The sequence below is a fragment of the Bidens hawaiensis genome, unplaced genomic scaffold (assembly GCF_021521415.1).
Source record: "Bidens hawaiensis isolate Kalapana, Puna unplaced genomic scaffold, B.hawaiensis_p1.1 tig00032863_1, whole genome shotgun sequence".
Classification (NCBI taxonomy): Eukaryota; Viridiplantae; Streptophyta; class Magnoliopsida; order Asterales; family Asteraceae; genus Bidens; species Bidens hawaiensis.
In genome coordinates this window covers 127,056-146,275 of record NW_027505268.1, presented here as the reverse complement: position 1 = coordinate 146,275, position 19,220 = coordinate 127,056, and the positions used below count along the sequence as shown (strand labels likewise).

Here is a 19,220-nt window from a genome sequence, read left to right as displayed (position 1 = left end):
CAACCAACCAATACTGCGGGCTGACGCCGCGTCACGCCACCTGTAAACCCGTAGGCCCCACATCTAAAACCCCAACCCAAGCCCAAACACACCACCACTCAACACTCTTATCAAAACCTCCATCTCACAATTTCAATCTTGTTTCTTCTTCTTTCTTGTTTCATTTCAACACATAAAATACCTATGTGGGTTATCTTCCAATTGCACTGAAACCACTAACACAAAGTCAAGTCTTAACAAACAATGGGAACTGGTACATCAAGGAACCTTGACAGCAGCTCTCACGGCAGTGCAGAAGAGAAAGACGACCATGGCGGTGGTCAACTCTATGTCTCTTTGAAAATGGAGAACTATAAACTCAAAGGAGACCTTGTTCCTCATGTCTATGGCTCTGTTCCTCTTGTTGGCTCTTGGGATACATCCAAAGCTGTAATTTTTATGATAATTAACACTTCATTGCTGCTAGTTTTTAGTGTATTTACCTTCAATGTAACTTATAGTTTGTGGGTTTTGGTTTTCTTGAAAGATAAAGCCCTGTTATATAATCTTTTTCAATACCCATGTTCCTAATTAGGATAATATGTTTGTATTAAATTTAAACCTCTATAGTAACCAATTTGTATTTTTGTAATCAATGTTTATGTTTCTAATTTTGATTACTTTTTGCTATCTAGTTTGCTGGTAACTTATTTTTCTAGGCTCTAGTTTTTATAATTTTCATGTTTCTAGATTCCACTGAAAGTCGTCTTAGGTTTGTAAACAAATCGAATGTTTGGTGAACTGTTCATGAAAGTTCGGCGGGAAGTTCGTTTATGTTCGTTTATGTAGTAAACGAATGAACATGAACACATGTCTGGTTCGTTCAATTATGTTCGTGAACGTTCGTTTATGTTTGTTCATATATGTTTGTTTGTGTTCACCTAAGTAGGTTCATATATGTTCAATTATGTTTGTTAATCTTTGTTCGATTATGTTCATTTATGTCCGTGAACTGTTCATTTAGATATTAAATAAACGAACACGAACATGTTCATTTTTTAAACAAGCGAACATGAACACCAAATATTTGTTTTCGTGTTCGTTTAACGTCAAAAGAACGAACACGAACATAACCTTGTTCATGTTCGTTTAAAGTCAAAAGAACGAACACGAACATACCGTTGTTCGTGGCGTTCGGTTCGTTTACATGCCTATATAGTCTATTTCAATACCCATGAATCTGATTATGATATATATCTTTTTTTTCGTATTTAGCCTCTATGCAACCAATTTATAGTCTTTGCAACGTTCATGTTTCTAGGTTTTATAATTTTTTTGGTTTATATCTTTATTGAAACCTATACATAATCTTTTTCAATACCCATGTTCCTAATTATGATAATTTGTTTGTATATTGTAGCAAATTCATCGTCTTTCACATTGTTCATGTTTCGTATCCTGATAAGTTTCTTGTATCTAGTTTCCAAGGAACCCATTTACAGTCTTAAATGTTCTTGTTTCTAGCCTCCCGTGAAACCTATTTACAGTCCTTATTTTATGTTCATTTTTTGAACGTTGACAGTTTTCTTGATTTTTTAGCTTCCAATGGAACGCGAGTCAACCTCAATGTGGGAATTAAGTTTTGTCGTCCCTCCTAATCATGGTAATTTAAGTTCTTTGTTTCTTTCAATATTATGCTTGTAAAAGGTTTGACTTCAAAGTTAAAGCAAATGAACTAGCAGTATCTTATACCACTAACTATTTTGCTATTTTTTCAGAAACCTTGGACTTCAAGTTCTTATTGAAGCCCAAATACAACAATGTACCATGCATAGAAGAAGAAGGCCCGAACAGACAGTTCATGGGTGATACCTTACAAGGGGTCGCACGATTGGCGGTTTTTAAGCTTAATGCAGATGAGATTCTTGAATATCAAGTGTTCATTAAGGCCAGTAGGGTTTCACCGTTTGATCTTGCTGCTAGTTGGAGAGCTTATCAAGAAAATCTTGAACCCTCAACTGTTCGCGGGATTCCTGATGTCAGCATAAATTCATTGCCCGAAGGTGCCGAGGTACTTCTTTTTTCAATTTTTTATTCCTTTTTTTAAGATAAAGGTGGCATTTTTGACCCATTTACTCATAAACTGTAATATTGTTTTTGTAATCATGACTAAAACATAAATCTTTTTATATAACAAGGGACAAAAAAAAACTTTTTGCTGGTCAACTCGACCCTAACTGGCCCGTTATATCCAATGTCAACTAGAACGATTAAATTTTGGTCTAAGTAGAATTAAAAAGGTAATATTGTTTTTGAAATAATAACCAACACAAAAATTATATTATATAAAAAAATGTTTACTGGTCAACCCAATCCTAACTGGCCCGTTTCAGCCATGTCAACCACTACTCGTTTTGACCCGTAACCAAGAAAATGAAAGTTTTAATAATTGCTTTTTAAATTCTTGAAATTTGTATATCCAGAATGGCTCTTCAACCAGTTTGGAACTTGATCTGGAACAATACTTAGTTCCGGCCCCCCCAACTACCACGGTCTATGCTGCTAACTTGACCGAGACTCCAAGATCTTTAAAACGTGGTGGTGTGTTTTCCAATGCTGATGTGTCAACCAAAGATACACATACAGGTGTTTCTAACGATCGTCCTGGTGTTTCTAATGATCGTACAAGTGTTTCTAGTGATCGTCCTGCAACCATAAAGGTAATTACTTTATCTTATTCAAATCATATCCTAATAATATCCACTAAAAATTATATTGTTGGAAATTTGAAAGTATAATGATCTAATTGTTCATATTATTTTACCATTCATTGTGAATAGGAAATTGAAATCGTTATCCCGGACCCACCTAAGCTATTTCATCCACCTGGCATGGTTGAATCAAAATCTGTTGGTACATTCTCATCGTTACAAAAACAAGATAGTCACAGAGGACTTTATGTGGATCGAGGTGTCGGGTCACCTCGGATGATCAAATCAGCAAGTGCACATACTTTGACCAGTTATGGTAAACCTGATTCAGGAGCTAAGGTTTGTAAAAAATAAAAATAAAAATAAATAATAATAATATTTGTAATATGGTATTGTTTCACTTATAATATTGTTTTAAATTTGAATATTATTAATATTATTATTGTTATTATCATTATCAGAAGATGCCAGCGGCTGCTGGGGCCGTTGCAGCTGCAGCTGTTGCTGATCTAATGCTTGGACCGAAAGAAGATATGCATCTGGCAATTGTTTTGGTAATGTTACCTGTTTGACCCGTTATGGATAAAACATAACCCGAAGTGACCCGTGCATACGCAAACGGGTCGAAACTCTTTCATTTTATTTAAATTTTGATGATATTTGGTAGGTTGGATTGCCCGCTCGTGGCAAAACGTTTACTGCTGCTAAACTTACACGGTATCTTCGTTGGTTAGGCCACGACACAAAACACTTCAATGTTGGCAAGGTGAGTGCTTTTTCATTATTTCAATATTATATATCATTTATTCATCATTAATATAAACCATGTGGATAATGATAAATTGCCTGATTGTTTTATGTGATGTAACAGTATCGACGACTCAAGCATGGAACTAACCAGGTGTGTTCGATGTTGCATCGGTTCTTTATTATATATTTATTATTTATTCATTAGTAGTCCGGTGTTAAACTTATTTGATTGCAATTATTTGATGCAGAGTGCTGATTTTTTTCGGGGTGATAATCCAGAAGGCATGGAAGCCCGAAACGAGGTGAATGTCGACTAAAATTTTAATTTTTAGTATTAATTCATGCCTTGACATTTTTGCTTATTAAATGTTATTTGGAAAACATTTAAATTCTAATTGTATCGAATTCCTGGTGTTCATAGTTCATTTATTTTCTACTTAAAAGTATTAATCTTTATAACACAAGTATTTGTGATTCTTGATTTGGCTGCAAAAAGAGTTACAAATAACAATTAAGATTCATTCACTTGATAATGGAACCTTCTTGTACAAAGTTAATATATTTTTGTGGAAATATTTTGATAAATTAAATGGAATTAGGTAGCAGCGTTGGCAATGGATGACATGACAACTTGGATGGAAGAAGGTGGCCAAGTAAGTCCTATATTATGATGTTTCACACTTTGTTGTTCAAGATGACAGATGGCATCGATATGTCAAACGGGCTGGGCTGGATTGGGTTGTGGTGATCCACAAACTCTTTTGTCCAATTTTTTTACAAATAGCTAATATTATAAAAACAGTATTATTGCATATATAACCTAAATCATTGACTAAAATGGACTCTGGGCAACTTTCAATCTGGCCCGTTTGACCCGTTCCCATTTTAGGTGAACTTTCTGATTTAACCTGTTTGAGTTAAAACACAGTCCATATTTGAGCCATTTATAAGTAATGGGTCAAAGTTAGGGCTGTTCAAAAAGCTCGCAGCTCGCTTGAAATCGACTCGTTTAAATTAAAGCCAAGCTTGCACGTGTGTGTGTGTGTAAGCTATTCTAATATTTTTCGTTCTAATTTGGCTTGTTCAGAAGTAAAGTCCAAATTTTAATGTGTGTGTGTGCGTGTATAAAACTATAAATCATGAATCATTTAGTTTACAAATTCTGCATTATATGTGTGTTACAGTTATAATTTTTAGTTTTAATATACATTAATAAGCTAAAAACATAAAATTTTAAAAATAAGTGAGCCAGATGGCAAGCCATGAGCTGGCTCAAGCTTTTGACGAGCCGAGCCTGAGCGCAACATTTCAGCTCGTTTAGATAAACGAGCTTAGCCGGCTGCACTTGGTTTGTAAATGAGCTGAGCCCGAGCCAGTGGCGGATCTAGACCATAATCTCAGGGGTAACGTTCAAAATTTTTTTTTACCGTATTCCTTACAATGTAACCATAGTTTTTTTTAATAGATATTTCATACAATAGTTTTTTTTAACTTGCCTTTGGACCGATATTATCATTTTCTTGTAATTTTCATTTAAAAAAATATTGTTAATAAGACTTTGTTGTTTCATCATTCAAGTTCCTAATTATCTGAATATCCAACAAACCATAATCAATCATTCAATTGCTACCAGTGGGGTTATGCTCCATTGCCATAGCCTTTAAAACACCTAGGTTTGGAGGGATAGGTCTTGGGTTCAATATCTGTAGACAACAAAAACTAAAAAAAGTTAACTATTCAAAAAAAAAAATTCATTTAATTGCCCATAAACAATTCCAAATTAACAATTTATATAAACAAATAAACAATTACAATTTTAACTAGAAGTAGAAGAATACCTAAATTGAACAAATAGAATTCAAACTGTGGACGATGAGTGAATGACTGAAGGGGGTCGAGGCAATGTGGGGTGTAAGCCATGACTGAATGAAACTTTGTTTTGTTGAATGAGATTGTCTGGCCTAGACCAAACGTTTAATTAAGCATATGGGTAAAACAAACAAATGGTTTTATTTAGTTTGTGCTTAAATTTGGTTGGGCTTTAATTGGTTTCGGCTTTTAATTTTGTTGGACTTTAAACAAGCAGGGGTAACGTTATATTTTTTCAAGGGTAACGAAATACGAAAACCGACCAAAACATATAAAAATTTGTACTACCGACGAAAAGTTGAGGGGTAGTGGAGGCTACCCCTAACTATATGCTAGGTCCGCCCCTGGGCCCGAGCCCGAGTCCACCCAGGCTCATTTACAGCCGTAGCCAAAATCGCCATCTCTATTTTGGATGGTAAAAATGTTTTTATATTATGTAGGTTGGAATATTTGATGCCACGAACAGCACTAGTGAGCGAAGAAACATGCTTATAAAAATGGCTGAAGGCAAATGCAAGGCAAAGTTATTTTTATTCAAATTAATGAATGATATTCTAAGTTGTTGACATTGGTTATTGTTCAACAAACACCACAGATCATATTTTTGGAAACAATTTGTAACGACCGCCAGATAATCGAAAGAAATATACGACTCAAGATTCAACAGAGTCCGGATTATGCTGACGAGTATGCTTACTTTATAAAAATCACAATTTTTAATTATAAAATTTACAACTTTATATATATGGACTAACTTTGTATATTATTTTACAGGCCAGATTTTGAAGCGGGATATCAGGACTTTAAACGGCGACTTGATAATTACGAGAAGGTAACCAGAAATTATTTTAAAAACATTAGTTAGTGTTATATAAATTATTTATTATTGTGATATATAATATATATTTTTGTCACTAGATTTATGAGCCAGTTAATGAAGGGTCATATATTAAAATGATCGATATGGTTAGTGGTCACGGAGGACAGATACAAGTAAGTATTTTTCTTTTTCATTTAATCGAATTTCCACATTAACTGTATCATAAAATGATAATATCATCTTAATCTTTCTTGACAAATTATTTAGGTGAACAACATTAGTGGTTACCTTCCAGGGCGGATTGTGTTTTTCTTGGTATATGAACGAAGCTATTTAATCTTTTTTTTTTCCATCCTATTTTAATTTTTGAATTATGGTTTAATATTAAAATTAAAATAGAGCTAAATGCATTATATTGATTCACTTTCTTGCAGGTGAATACACATTTGACACCTAGACCAATCTTTCTTACAAGACATGGCGAGAGTCGTGATAACGTGCGAGCAAGAATCGGCGGTGACACTCCCTTAAGGTTTATTCTTTTTTCTAATTATCTTATTTGTAACAAAAAGCAGGTACAATGATTTGAAAATTTTTATTGCTTTGTCTACACGCATTTATGATCTTTTGACTTTTTTTAGTGGAACCGGGGAGCTTTATGCCAAAAAGCTTACTAATTTTGTCGAGAAGCGACTAAAAAATGAACGGGCTGCTTCTGTAAGAACTTGTACTCATTTTACTTTAGTTTGCGTATTTTTATACGAACATGACTTTTGATAATGCTATGTGTTTGACCTAGATATGGACAAGCACATTGCAACGAACAATTATTACGGCAAATCAAATTGTTGGATTCCCAAAGGTTAGTTTTTTAACTTTTTATATCAGATAAATTGATTCTTTGGTTACTTATTATTTTTATACTTTGCTTACCTTTTCTTGTAGATCCAATGGCGCGCACTTGATGAGATAAACGCCGGTGTATGCGACGGTATGACTTATGAAGAAATAAAGAAGAATATGCCTGATGAATACGAGTATGTTTAATGAAAATGTCGATTATTTTGTTCATATTCAATTTTTTTACCATGTATGAGCATATTATATACGTTTTCATTTTAAGGTCTTTTGTTTAACTTCTTGAAGGTCAAGGAAGAAAGATAAACTCAGGTATCGATATCCTCGTGGAGAGTCATATCTCGATGTGATACAAAGGTATTCATTTTTTATACTAAGAAAAATCTAAGTTTGACTTTTTAAGCAAATCCTAAGTATGCGTCTTGTGTATGTAACAGGTTGGAGCCCGTTATTATCGAGCTTGAACGACAACGTGCACCCGTTGTAGTCGTTTCTCACCAGGTCAGACAATGCACCCACATAATTTTACCTCCACAAACGGGTCAATTAAAACAAATTAAAAAGAAAATAGGTCAAACGGGTTCATAAAGTGTATTTTTAATACATGAATTAATATAGTTTCTGAGTCATGTTTAGGGGAATTAGGGCATTAATTTTTTCAAGTTTTTAACAAAAAGGACGAAAAAGTTTTTTTGTGTAGGCTTTGCCCGACCCGTTTGTAAAAGACACGTTACCCAACTATCCGTTGAAAGATTTGTAAATGGGTCGAATGGGCTGTAAAGTGTATTTTGAATAGATAAGTTTGTATTAACAGTATTATCTATAATTTTTTTAAAAGAAATGGGCAAGAAAGGTCTTTTTGGTGGACCTGGCCCGACGCGTTTGGAAATGACGCTTTAACCAGCTCATCATTGAAAAATTTGCGCATTGCAAAATATGGGTTTTAATGGACTTGTGCATTGCAGGCTGTTTTAAGAGCTTTATATGCATATTTTGCTGATAGGCCATTGAAAGAGATTCCACACATAGAGGTAAACAACAACAACAAAAAATTAGATCATTTGTTTTAGATTTGTAACCTTTGAAAACGCGATTACTTAGTTAAATTATTGTGGATTTCAGATGCCACTTCATACAATAATCGAGATACAAATGGGAGTGACGGGCGTGCAGGAGAAACGATACAAACTCATGGGTTGATCATGTTTGTAAGTTTGAAGGAATTATGGGAATATGTAGGAATTCAAAAAACATTTGTCAATGGAAGGATTTCCTTTATTAGTTGTGGATGTCTTCCTTCATGTCAATTGAACAAAATATATTCATTTTACCTTAAAAGTTTCAAGAGTAAACATGAAACAATAACATTAACTTTTATAAGAAATTTGATAAATTATAGACTTTGTATTTTATTTAGAATTTAAAATTTCAATGATTTCCTTATATTTTATTATCTTTAAAATCATGAAATAGTAAGGGTCATTGGATTTTAATAATTCCAACTTTGACCTATTAGTCGGATCAAATCCCAAATTTGGAAATGTTTAGACAGTTTTAACTTTAAACACATTTTTTCTCGAACGATCTCATGCCAACAGATAGCTAGCTCCGTAGTTTTCCGACGACGTGGGTTGCTTATGTGATAAAAACATTAAATAATAAAAATAATAATGAATAATAATGATAATAAAATAAGGGATTACTCTATAATAATATATATAATATAGACGAGTTGACAAATATTTTCGCGAGCCTAGCCGAGATTAAAACAAGCTGAGCTCGAATCATTTACCTCTAGCATTGGTATATGTGACCCAGAAACACAATGTATATGTAGAATTGTGAGACCCAAGTGACACAAATGTGTGTTGTCAAAACACTATTCAGTATATGAATATTTGGCAAACAAGCAAGGGGGATCAACAAGTCATGACGTTTTTTTAAAAGTAGTACATGTCAAAACGATCCGTTGAAGAAATGTATCAATGTCCACACTTGTTCGGTCATCAATCAACATGCATTCAAAAAAGATTGATCAGTTGAGACTTGAGAGTTGATGGGTATGTTCACTTGGCTGACAATGCTTGCCATGATTATTGTTAATTTGGGGTTGATAACTTCAAATTTGAGTAAATTATCATTATTTGGTGGCATGGGAAAAGGTACTGCGAAGTGCATAACATATATAAAAACTGAGGGGTTTTACATATATCCTCTTGATAATTCATAACACCAACAATTACATAAAAGTTTGGCATGTTAAAAGATAAATTTTAGAATCTAAAGCAAAATATTATAATTAAGTGAAAAGGCGTTTTGATCGATGTGTGTTGATCTCAAAAGCCGACGTGTAATAAGGACGAGGATCATATTTTATCAATAATCAATAACAGTTAATTATAGATAATGTTTAAACATGTTAACCTTAAAAGATATTATCATGACTCGTCAACTCTGATCAGATTTGTTCAACAAATAATCTATAAATTGCTAAAATTCTCAAAATTCATTGCTCAAACCAATTGCCATATTTGTTCAATCAGATTTGAAAACCAAGACCCGTTTCAGTTACTGTCCGATATGTCCAACTTCTATCAACTGCATAAAAATGCCACTTCACGCTTAAGACCGCATCAGGCCACATCAATAAAACCAAGAATGAAAACCAAGACTCGTTTCAGTTACTGTCCGGGCATGGCTTTTGAACTGCATCCCATACATTTTAAAACCAAGAATGATTCGTACAAAAGAAACTAAAAAATATTCGCTCGAAAACACTTTGTATACTTTCAAGCCAAAGTCAATAGACGACTTCAAGCACGACATGACCCTATCTCGGCTCATGACCAGCCATTGGATAAGGTAGTCAAACAAAGCCCTGGTTACAATCTTATCGACTTCCCGCTTTGTAATTTTTCAAATGATAATTCCAACCACCATTCCGTGGAAGCAAAACAAATTTGAAGGTATCACTAGTTTTAATGTAAATTAACATATGAATTAATAATAAGAAAAACACCCAACACAAACTTGGTCGCCGGACCAAACCTTTGACAATGACCATTATCGATTAACAAAATCAAGTTGATTTCTTTAATGAACGAACACAAATAAAAAATTCCGTTCCTTGAGAGTTCGTAAACCATTCATTTGTCCGATAAAAGCTTAACGAACGATCATGAACAAGACCCTGGCCGGTGCGGTTACATCCCTAGTCATAAACCTCACAAGTCCCAGCCTCGGCCCATAAATAAATAAACAAACACTGATCCAAACCAAACCAACATACGGCCAATTTGTGCATCATCTATAGAATTTATGTATAAATAAAGACTTGATTATAAATAGGACCCACAAAAAACGCCTGAATTAATAACATTCTAAAACATTTAAACGCAAGTCTTGCTCAAAAATGACCAAAAAGAAAAAAAAAAACTAAATGTTCGTTTTAAAAGACAACGTTGAAAAATCAATATGTTGTGTATTAAGAGCAAAAAAAATTGGAATTTACTTAATAAATCGGATTAGTTTCACTCATCTGCAGAAGCTGAAGTGTGAGTAGGGTATTTCTGCAAAATATCAGCCCATTTGCACCGCTCCTCAGATACGTCCTTTATCACTGCTGCCACCTCATCCACCTTCACACGGATTTGATCCTTGCTGTCACGCTCACGAATTGTCACAGATGACGTGGAATCCACAGTTACAGCATATGGCACACCAAGTTCATCTGTTCTTGCGTATCTTTTCCCGATTGATGTACCTACAAATGGTGACACGCTAACATATTAGGGTCCTGTTCACATTTTACATTCTATTGTTTGGAGTTGTAATAATAAGATATTAAGTAAAGTAAATTGCGGTTTTCTCGTCTGAGCCGTTTGTCAAAAATAGTTTAAAAATTGTTATTTCAGTCCCTGGTCTTTCATTATCGTTGCAATCAAGTCCAACCAATTAACACCATTAGAGTTATAATATATATTATTTAATAAATTAAAAAAATAATCGCATAATTTCCATATCAAAATATCCGAAACATTCTAAAATTACTATGTGAACCCGTAAATTCGGATATCCGAACTTTCAGATTAGGTATTTCAAATAATTCGGGTTTGGTTTCTGATTTTTTTTTGCACACCCCTGATTTAAGATACCAATGCATAAAAAAACAAAAAGGCTAAAATCTTACAAACTTAATGGCATACTGTTAGGAACAAAGCGGCGCGCGGAAGCGAAACAGCACACACATGCACAACGATAAACACACATAAACGAAAATATAAACGACACAAGAATTTAACGTGGTTCGGTCCCCGCGAGGGGACCTACGTCCACGGGCTGCAACTAGGTTTTCTTATTAGCTCAGAACCAAGATTACAATTACATGATGGGATATATATAATAAACAAGATTAGGGTTAAACATAATTAGGAGCCAAAACCGGGCCTTCTAATAAAACCGGCCCAAAGGCCTTCATAACCCAACAATCTCCCACTTGAAGGCCTTGCGATAAATTCCAGCCTGCCATCCAAGTAAATATAACAATCTCATTCATCCAGTAACTCTAGTAATCTTCAGTAATAGAAATCTACCAAGCCTCCAGTTCCAAGAACAAGCTAAAACTTCAACAAAAGAAGTTCTCCAAGCCTCCAGTTCTCTAGGAACAAACTAAGATTTCTACCAATCCACACCCTGGTTGCATCCGCCCTTCTCATCAGTTACCTGAAAGGCCTATTGAAGCTCCCGAGAACTCCAATCCGGTCATCCCAGACCCAGCCATGACAAAACTCGCCAATGACTCATCCTCAATCTTAACCGACCCTCACTTACTCACACAACCGGCTTCAAAGACTTCCAGAGGATAAACACTCTCCAAATCAGCAGACTATACCAGGAGAGATTTTCACATTCGGATTTCCCAGTCTTCCGAACTCAACGTCCCTTTGGAAATAAACCTAGAACACACCGCGTGCTCCCACTGTTACCAAAACCCCGAACATGTTCAGACCTCCGAATACGCTCAAGCTAACATCACTGTGGCTCCAGGCTTCATGTCTGCAAACTGAAACCCCTTAGCTCTACCTGATTCAGCGAGCCAAGACTTTATAACTCGAAAGTTGGTTCACTTCTTCCGACGATACAGAGACCGTATCTTCCAAAGTCTTTAACTAAAAGATTCAACAATGCTTCATTGAAGTGAGTAACAAGAAATAAAGCATACCATAATCTTGAACCCAAGAGTCGTCACCGCTTTCACTGAGTCCCAATGCATCAACCCCAGATACATTCTCAAAAGCAGAATTCCAAACCTTTCGACATCGACCCTTAAAATGTCTCACCTCTACGCAACCTAACAAGTCGACTATGCCCAGCTCCCACTGTTTCTGTTATCCCAACCCATGCCACACCAACACTCCATGAGATGAACCCCACTCGTACTATCCCGGCAAATAACTTTACCCAACACGAGATTATGAACCTCTCAAATGGTGTACCACTGATCACCACCAAACAAGATATAACTTCACAATTCCAAACGAACAAGAAGTAATAATCACAGTTTCGAACCAGCTAACAGGCAAACAGCTATAACAACAGTAGAACTTTCATAAAATCAAGCGGGTACCAAGGGTTCTATGACCGTACACACGATCAGTTAACTCAAACCCTAACCGAAAGATCATCCAAACGAGCAATAGTTTACATGACTTGCCACTAACCTCATTTTTTTTTCACTTATGCCGTCACCAGCACACCCGCTGGTTCCATTTTCTCCAAGTTTATCCATCACCAGTACTCAGACTAATCTCTTGCAAACAAATCTGAACCCGAACCTAAATGGTCTTCACAAAACCCGGTTCCCTGAAGCCGAGCAACCTCCAAAGAAAAACCCTAAAACCCGAAACACCCGACCCGGTGCTTCACCTGCAACGCCCGAGTGAAACCTGCAACTCCAAGAAGTCCAAAACAGGAATTCTAATTGCAAAATCACCCGGAAAACCGTCCCAAACAGCCCTGAAAAACAGCCCCGAACAGCCCTGTTAACCAGAAAAACGAAGATCTCTGACAATACTGTTCACCGCCGGAATCACTGTTCACGGCCGGAAACACTGTTCATGCCGGATACTGTTCACCGCGGCACTGTAGCGGCGGCACTGTAGCAGCCCTTCTCAAACCAGCCTCTTCTACCTTTTTTTTTTTTTTTTTTCGATCGATACCCGTGCAAAACCGTGTGTAAACAACGAGCCAAAGCTCTGATACCACTTGTTAGGAACAAAGCGGCGCGCGGAAGCGAAACAGCACACACATGCACAACGATAAACACACATAAACGAAAATATAAACGACACAAGAATTTAACGTGGTTCGGTCCCCGCGAGGGGACCTACGTCCACGGGCTGCAACTAGGTTTTCTTATTAGCTCAGAACCAAGATTACAATTACATGATGGGATATATATAATAAACAAGATTAGGGTTAAACATAATTAGGAGCCAAAACCGGGCCTTCTAATAAAACCGGCCCAAAGGCCTTCATAACCCAACACATACCTGTTATATCTTTCTTGTTTGAAATTCCGGCTGCGGTCAAAGATCTAGAAATCTGTTTGGCGACTTCCTCGTATTTCTGATTTTGAACTAATGGGAAAACAGTGCATTTTATGGGGGGCACAAGAGAGGGGAACCGGAAAACATTCAACTGTTCATCTCCAGCTTTGCTTGGTCTCATGTAAAAACAGTGTTCATAGAGACAATAAATAATTCGTCCAATGCCAAAAGATGGTTCAATCACAGAAGGTGTAAAAACTCTTTGGTGTTCCTTCTTTATTTCTTTTGCAATTGTCACCATGTTTTTCTTTATTTTAACTGTTTTTTGAAGAGTACAAACTTCAAATTCAACCTCCCCTTTGGTTTCTAAAGCAGCCTTCATATCCATAGCCTCTTTTTAGTTCATCGCCTAAAAAAACCACAAGTTAAATCCTCAAACTTAACTAGGATTTGGCCAAAAAAGCGAGTTGGTAACACGATATTGACATTCTGACATGACACAAATCTGACAAGAAAATTGAAGTTGTGGGATTAGTTTAAATGGGTTCAGATCAGTTCGGTCAGACACGTTTAGCTAAATGGACCGTGCTTCGGTTGACCTGTCAAATTTGCAGGTTGACGGTTTAACCAGTTTAAGTTTGTACTTTATTTTTCAAACATCTTTAAGACATAACAAAAACTAATAAAATAAATTTTGACAGATTTAGTTTTGGACATACTTTTAACTAATATACAAATACTTATAATGTGCTATATATGGTTAAAAAACTGTGCTATGGATAATTCTTTTATAATAAGTTAATGTAACTTTTTATCTCAACAAAAGTGACAGTTAACAACCATACAGTTTACTGACTTTCCAGTTATTGATTCTGCAAGAAGTGATCTAAAAGATGAATTGCTTTACTTCGAGTGCTTCAACCACCATCTTTTGACTACCCTTGAATGCAAGGCCAAGTTCCTTCTTAACAGGTGTAATAACCAGTTTCTAAAAAAACACCAAATATTAGCACCCGCCTCAATTATAAAAAACTAAACAGGTGAAATAACAAGTACAGTAGTTACCTCCACTTCTTTTGGTTCTGCAAATTTCTCTTGAGCAACAAGAGCTACACCACTTTTGTCCTATATAAAGAATGTAGTTTATAAACAAAAGGTGCATTTAAGTAACTAAATTCAAAAACATAATAATAAGCTACTTACTGTGTGTGCACGCAGGTCATATGCAGATCTATCAGCAATCCCAACACACTCAATCCAACCATAAGAAGACTCGATTTCAGCATCCCAACAATCTGCAGCATAGCGAGCCATCTCATTTGGAAGATGCTGCCTGAACCGCAACCGTTTTTTATCAATACCTAACCGTGTCAAAAACTGATAAACTCTCCCAATGAAGTATGCAAGTGTTTGATTATTAACAATTCCCTGTAGAAAGTTGAACAATTTCATATAAAATATGTTTATACGGCATTATGTTAAAAAAAGAGTTAACATTGAATAGATGGGAAAAGTAACCTTAGAAACCGCTTCACCGAGACGAAGTTTTTTTGCAGACTGCGCTGACATTTGTTCATCCCTTGGAAACATGAGAAATTCAAGGTCTGAAACTTCAGAATACTTTGGATGTGATTTGTCATCAGGGTCCACAAAGTGCTCTATTTCCGCAAGGGTAAATTCGCGGACACGTAGAAGACCTTGTCTAGGAGATATCTGAAAAGATCAAAACATAAGTTAACTTCCAACATATTACTTTAAAAGCATTTCAAAAGTTTGAATAAGTAGTAGATGATATAGTGAAGACGAAATAGACAGAATAATATTGCACATGACAAAATACTACACTTCCGTACTTTTTACAAACCAAACCAAATGAAAAGAAAATGATGGTCCACATGTATTTGAATCTCAAATGTTGTAAAGAATGTGTAATTGTAGCATTTCTCATTGCATAAGAATATAAGATAGAAAGATGATGCAAGCTACAAGAACATCAACTTCCAAATAATCAATTTAGAAAAACAAAAATCTGGAATCAAGTTCTCAAGATAGCAAATGACCTCGTTTCTGAAAGCTTGGCCAATTTGAGCAGCAGCAAAAGGAAGCTTGTTCCCATTGTAATAGTATAGGTCTCTAAAGTTAACAAATATACCTTGTGCTGTTTCAGGGCGCATGTACCTGAATAATACCAAAGAAAAAGTGTCGCACAAAGTTAAAAATGTGCAAAAAAGTAAAGTTGTCACAAATATGAGTTGTAACAAAACATCACTGACCCGGTGCTCGCACCAGATGGACCAATTTGAGTCTGAAACATAAGGTTAAATGGATAAGGATCTGAAAGAGGATTCTTAGTATCTGGTGCCACTATACCATATTCCTTGATCTTCGCACCAAGTTGTTCACCAGAAAGATCATCAAGAACCGCAAGAACGTGCTTGAATTCAGCCGCCTTGTCAGCACTCATAGTCAGATCACTCTCAAGCTTATCCTTACAGAAATCTTTAAGCAAGTGATCAGCTCTGTAACAATTACCAGTCTTCTCATCTTTAACCATAAGGTCGGTAAACTTTTCAACATGACCAGAAGCTTTCAAGACTACCTCAGGGGTCACACACGGACAGTCAACTTCTAGCATATCCTCTTCCAACACAAAATGCTGACAAAACGTTAAACAACAATTTTAGGTACCTATATGTAACATCTCCTAAAGATAGAAATCTTTACTATGCACTCAGATCTTTCAAACACAAAATATAAAAAAAAAATATACAGGAATTTTATCCAAATATTCAACTCATGTAGTATTTTATTCATCAATGACAAAGAAAAAACAATTTATTATACTTCTTAATCAAAATCCATGATGACTCTAGTAGTTGTAATGTTGTACAGTTAGGGGTGTGCATGAAACCGAAAAAAGTTATCCAACTCAGAAAAAAAAGCAAGCAAAGAAAGCCGAACCAAAACAAAAACCAAAGGTTAAGCTTTATGTTTTCGTAAAAAATCGAACTTACGTTTGGTGTTGGTTTTGCATGTAATAAAAACCGAAAAAACCGAACTGAATTTATAAATTTTCATTTTATAATTTAAGTAATTTATAAAATTAAATAAATATGTAACTCGGCTATTATAGCCCAAATGTATAATAATCAATTAGTAATTAATAAACGAAATAATTTAGGCCCAAATTCATTGTTTTAGCCAATGGCAAAACCAGAACAACCGAAACCAAATGGTTTTCACTTTTCAAAAGATCAAAAACCAAAGTATCAGTTTTTAATTCGGTTTTAGCCAAAACCGACCCACAAGCCAAACCATGCACACCCTAACTGTACAGTGTACACTAATAAAACTTTTGTACACCTTAACAGTAGACAACTTTTAGAGCTAAAAATAAAAATAAAATCAGGTTCAGAATGAATTAGTGAACACATTTAGGCTGCAAAATTTATAAGCAGCCCACTCCTTACCCCAAATTTCCACAACCATTTAGCCTACATTTTTATTCTAGATGTCAAATTTACCCAAATTGATATGTATGACTAATCATCTATGCAGTCAATATCAATCAAAATATTGGTACCGACAATACCGATGATATTGACCGATATTGGATCGATACACCACCGATTTTCCCGATATAAGTTTTTTAAGTCTTAATTGTCAACATTTAGTGCTTAATGTTAGTGATTTAAGTCTTAATCAGTTCCTACTGGCTACTTGCTACAATTGTTTGTTACGCGTTTTGCAAGTTGCAAAAGATTAAATTGTTAATGGTAGGAGAGTATACTGAATTGTTATGTTAATTTACTATACATATAAATTCTGCATGATATTAAAATAACCGATATATCAAATATCAATCCCTGACCTATATCCGATATTTTTCGGCATTATCTGTCTATCGTAATTGATCATATCCTAATTTCACAAATCACATTTTACAATAATAATAATAATAATAATCAATAGACAGTTTCATTTCACAAATTAAATACAGTTAACAATAATTACATACCTGACGCCAGAAAGCAAGGACATTAGCCTTAACGGCACAGCCCGGAGGACCGTAATCATACAAACCAGCAACACCTCTATATATTTTAAACGCCGGAATGTAAAACAACCGCCGTTCCAGAGTATTAACAACCGCTTGACGGAACTCATCTCTGCTAATACCGGAACCGTTAATAGTGTGACCGGAAATGGAAGCCTTGAGTTGATTCTCAATTGACGTCTTTTCGAGCTTTAACGCGTTTAATGCTTTCACGGCTTCGTCAATCTCAGATTTCGGTGCGCCGGAGGATTTCAGATGGCGTATGGCGGTGCCGCCGGCATCGATGGTGGATTGCTTGGCGGCGAGTGCTCGTCGGAGTGAGTCCTCGGTGGTGGTTGGAAATGGAGAGAGAGTGACGACGGTTAGGGTTTTATGGTTATGGGTTTATTCCGCGGGTACGGACTGAGTTTCGGTTTCTCAATAAATTGTACCGGGTCAAAACCCGACATGTCTCCACGCGAAACTCGAATAAAAAACCCGAAAAAATCTGGTCAAATGTTTGACTGTTTTCGGAACCGATTTCTACCCGACCCGGTTCTTTACTTTTGTTAAAATACTTGCTTTGTGCACCTATTTTATTGCATTAACAAATATTATAGTTAACAAATATTATTGTTACAACTTACATAATCAAAAGAAGATGAGAAGCAACAAGTGCTTTTTACTCGTGTGTTGTGCTGGTCCCGGTGGTGGAGCATGTTAAATGCATTATATGTTCGAAGGCTACCGCATGTCGTGGTAGGTACGTGACGGGAAGTTGGTTGATATCGGTTTGGTTCTTTTATGCTGTAAATTTTGTGGCGAAGGTTTTATTATTGAAGTTGATGGATAAATCAAAGTTTGCAAGTAAAGTTGAGGTGCCAAAAGATGAATATCTTAAAGTTTTGTGTCAAATTCATGAAACGGAAGTTCACAGCTTGTGTGTGTGTGTGTATAATGTGCGATCGATGTTAGAAACGCTGAAGAAACAGAGAGTAAAGTGAAGACAAATAACATGATAAACCAAGTATGTGTAACAATGGATGACTTTAGAATAAACATGATAAATTAACGATTAAACATATAATCAATAACATAACATCTACCGAATTAGTTGTTACCACCAACAATTCATACAGGACGTAAAGGTGCATGAGGTTTCTAACGTTGTTTAAATTAGCCGAGTAGGTGAGTTTGATCGGTTATGTACATAATAGGGCTTGGAAGCGTATATACATAAAAAGTACTTGACTAAGGGAAATTGAAAGAGAGAAGAAGGTTGACGTTAAAAATTTAAAGAGAAAAGATGGTATGTATCTATCTTAATCTGATAAGTAAAATGAGATGCACATAGCCAAATATACCATGATTAATAAGTAGAGAATTAAACTTAACTACTACAACTTTAACACTATCTAGAATCTAGAATAATATCATAAACTAAAAGTCACATGTATGATATATCTATCTATAATAGTATAAATCTTATCTATAGAATATTAATGGGGACATTTTATGGTTATACCGACCCTTGTATTATGATTTTTGTGACTATAGGATGTAGTGGTTGTTGGGTCAATTCTATCATTCACTAATTGCTTCCATTTTCAAAAACATAACCGTTATTTTAATATATCATAATAACAAGA

General features: G+C 35.4%; 1 protein-coding gene and 1 pseudogene across 3 annotated transcripts; one reads left to right on the top strand and one right to left on the bottom strand.

The window, feature by feature from the left end:
• The first annotated feature begins 235 nt into the window (after positions 1-235).
• On the top strand, positions 236-8,268 carry LOC143611981 (6-phosphofructo-2-kinase/fructose-2,6-bisphosphatase-like). 2 transcript variants are annotated; one of them, XM_077086073.1, is made up of 23 exons: positions 236-429; positions 1,579-1,642; positions 1,758-2,050; positions 2,463-2,699; positions 2,820-3,029; positions 3,155-3,244; positions 3,358-3,456; positions 3,562-3,591; positions 3,689-3,742; positions 4,040-4,093; positions 5,750-5,827; positions 5,905-5,996; positions 6,084-6,141; positions 6,228-6,302; positions 6,397-6,444; positions 6,564-6,661; positions 6,771-6,846; positions 6,929-6,991; positions 7,075-7,166; positions 7,276-7,344; positions 7,425-7,488; positions 7,953-8,018; positions 8,110-8,268. In XM_077086073.1, exons 1-23 carry the CDS (start codon positions 244-246, stop codon positions 8,185-8,187), a joined length of 2,274 nt encoding a protein of 757 aa, XP_076942188.1. In that variant the 5' UTR covers positions 236-243; the 3' UTR covers positions 8,188-8,268. The 2 variants fall into 2 exon arrangements, with proteins under 2 accessions (XP_076942188.1, XP_076942187.1); XM_077086072.1 differs by having other exon boundaries at positions 3,152-3,244.
• Positions 8,269-9,990: 1,722 nt separating this feature from the next.
• Positions 9,991-17,964, bottom strand: LOC143611988 (glycine--tRNA ligase, mitochondrial 1-like; annotated as a pseudogene). The gene is made up of 9 exons (XR_013149876.1): positions 17,554-17,964; positions 15,809-16,191; positions 15,596-15,713; positions 15,054-15,248; positions 14,739-14,963; positions 14,601-14,660; positions 14,443-14,523; positions 13,539-13,944; positions 9,991-10,750 (listed from the first exon to the last, which is right to left on the bottom strand). The product of XR_013149876.1 is annotated as a glycine--tRNA ligase, mitochondrial 1-like (transcript).
• Positions 17,965-19,220: the final 1,256 nt, after the last annotated feature.

Coding starts and splice junctions, on each gene's coding strand:
- LOC143611981 (XM_077086072.1), top strand. CDS start 244: ATGGGAACTGGTACATCAAGGAACCTTGACAGCAGCTCTCACGGCAGT. Junction 4,094..5,749: donor GGATGGAAGAAGGTGGCCAA/GTAAGTCCTATA, acceptor TATATTATGTAG/GTTGGAATATTTGATGCCAC. Junction 6,445..6,563: donor GGCGGATTGTGTTTTTCTTG/GTATATGAACGA, acceptor ACTTTCTTGCAG/GTGAATACACATTTGACACC.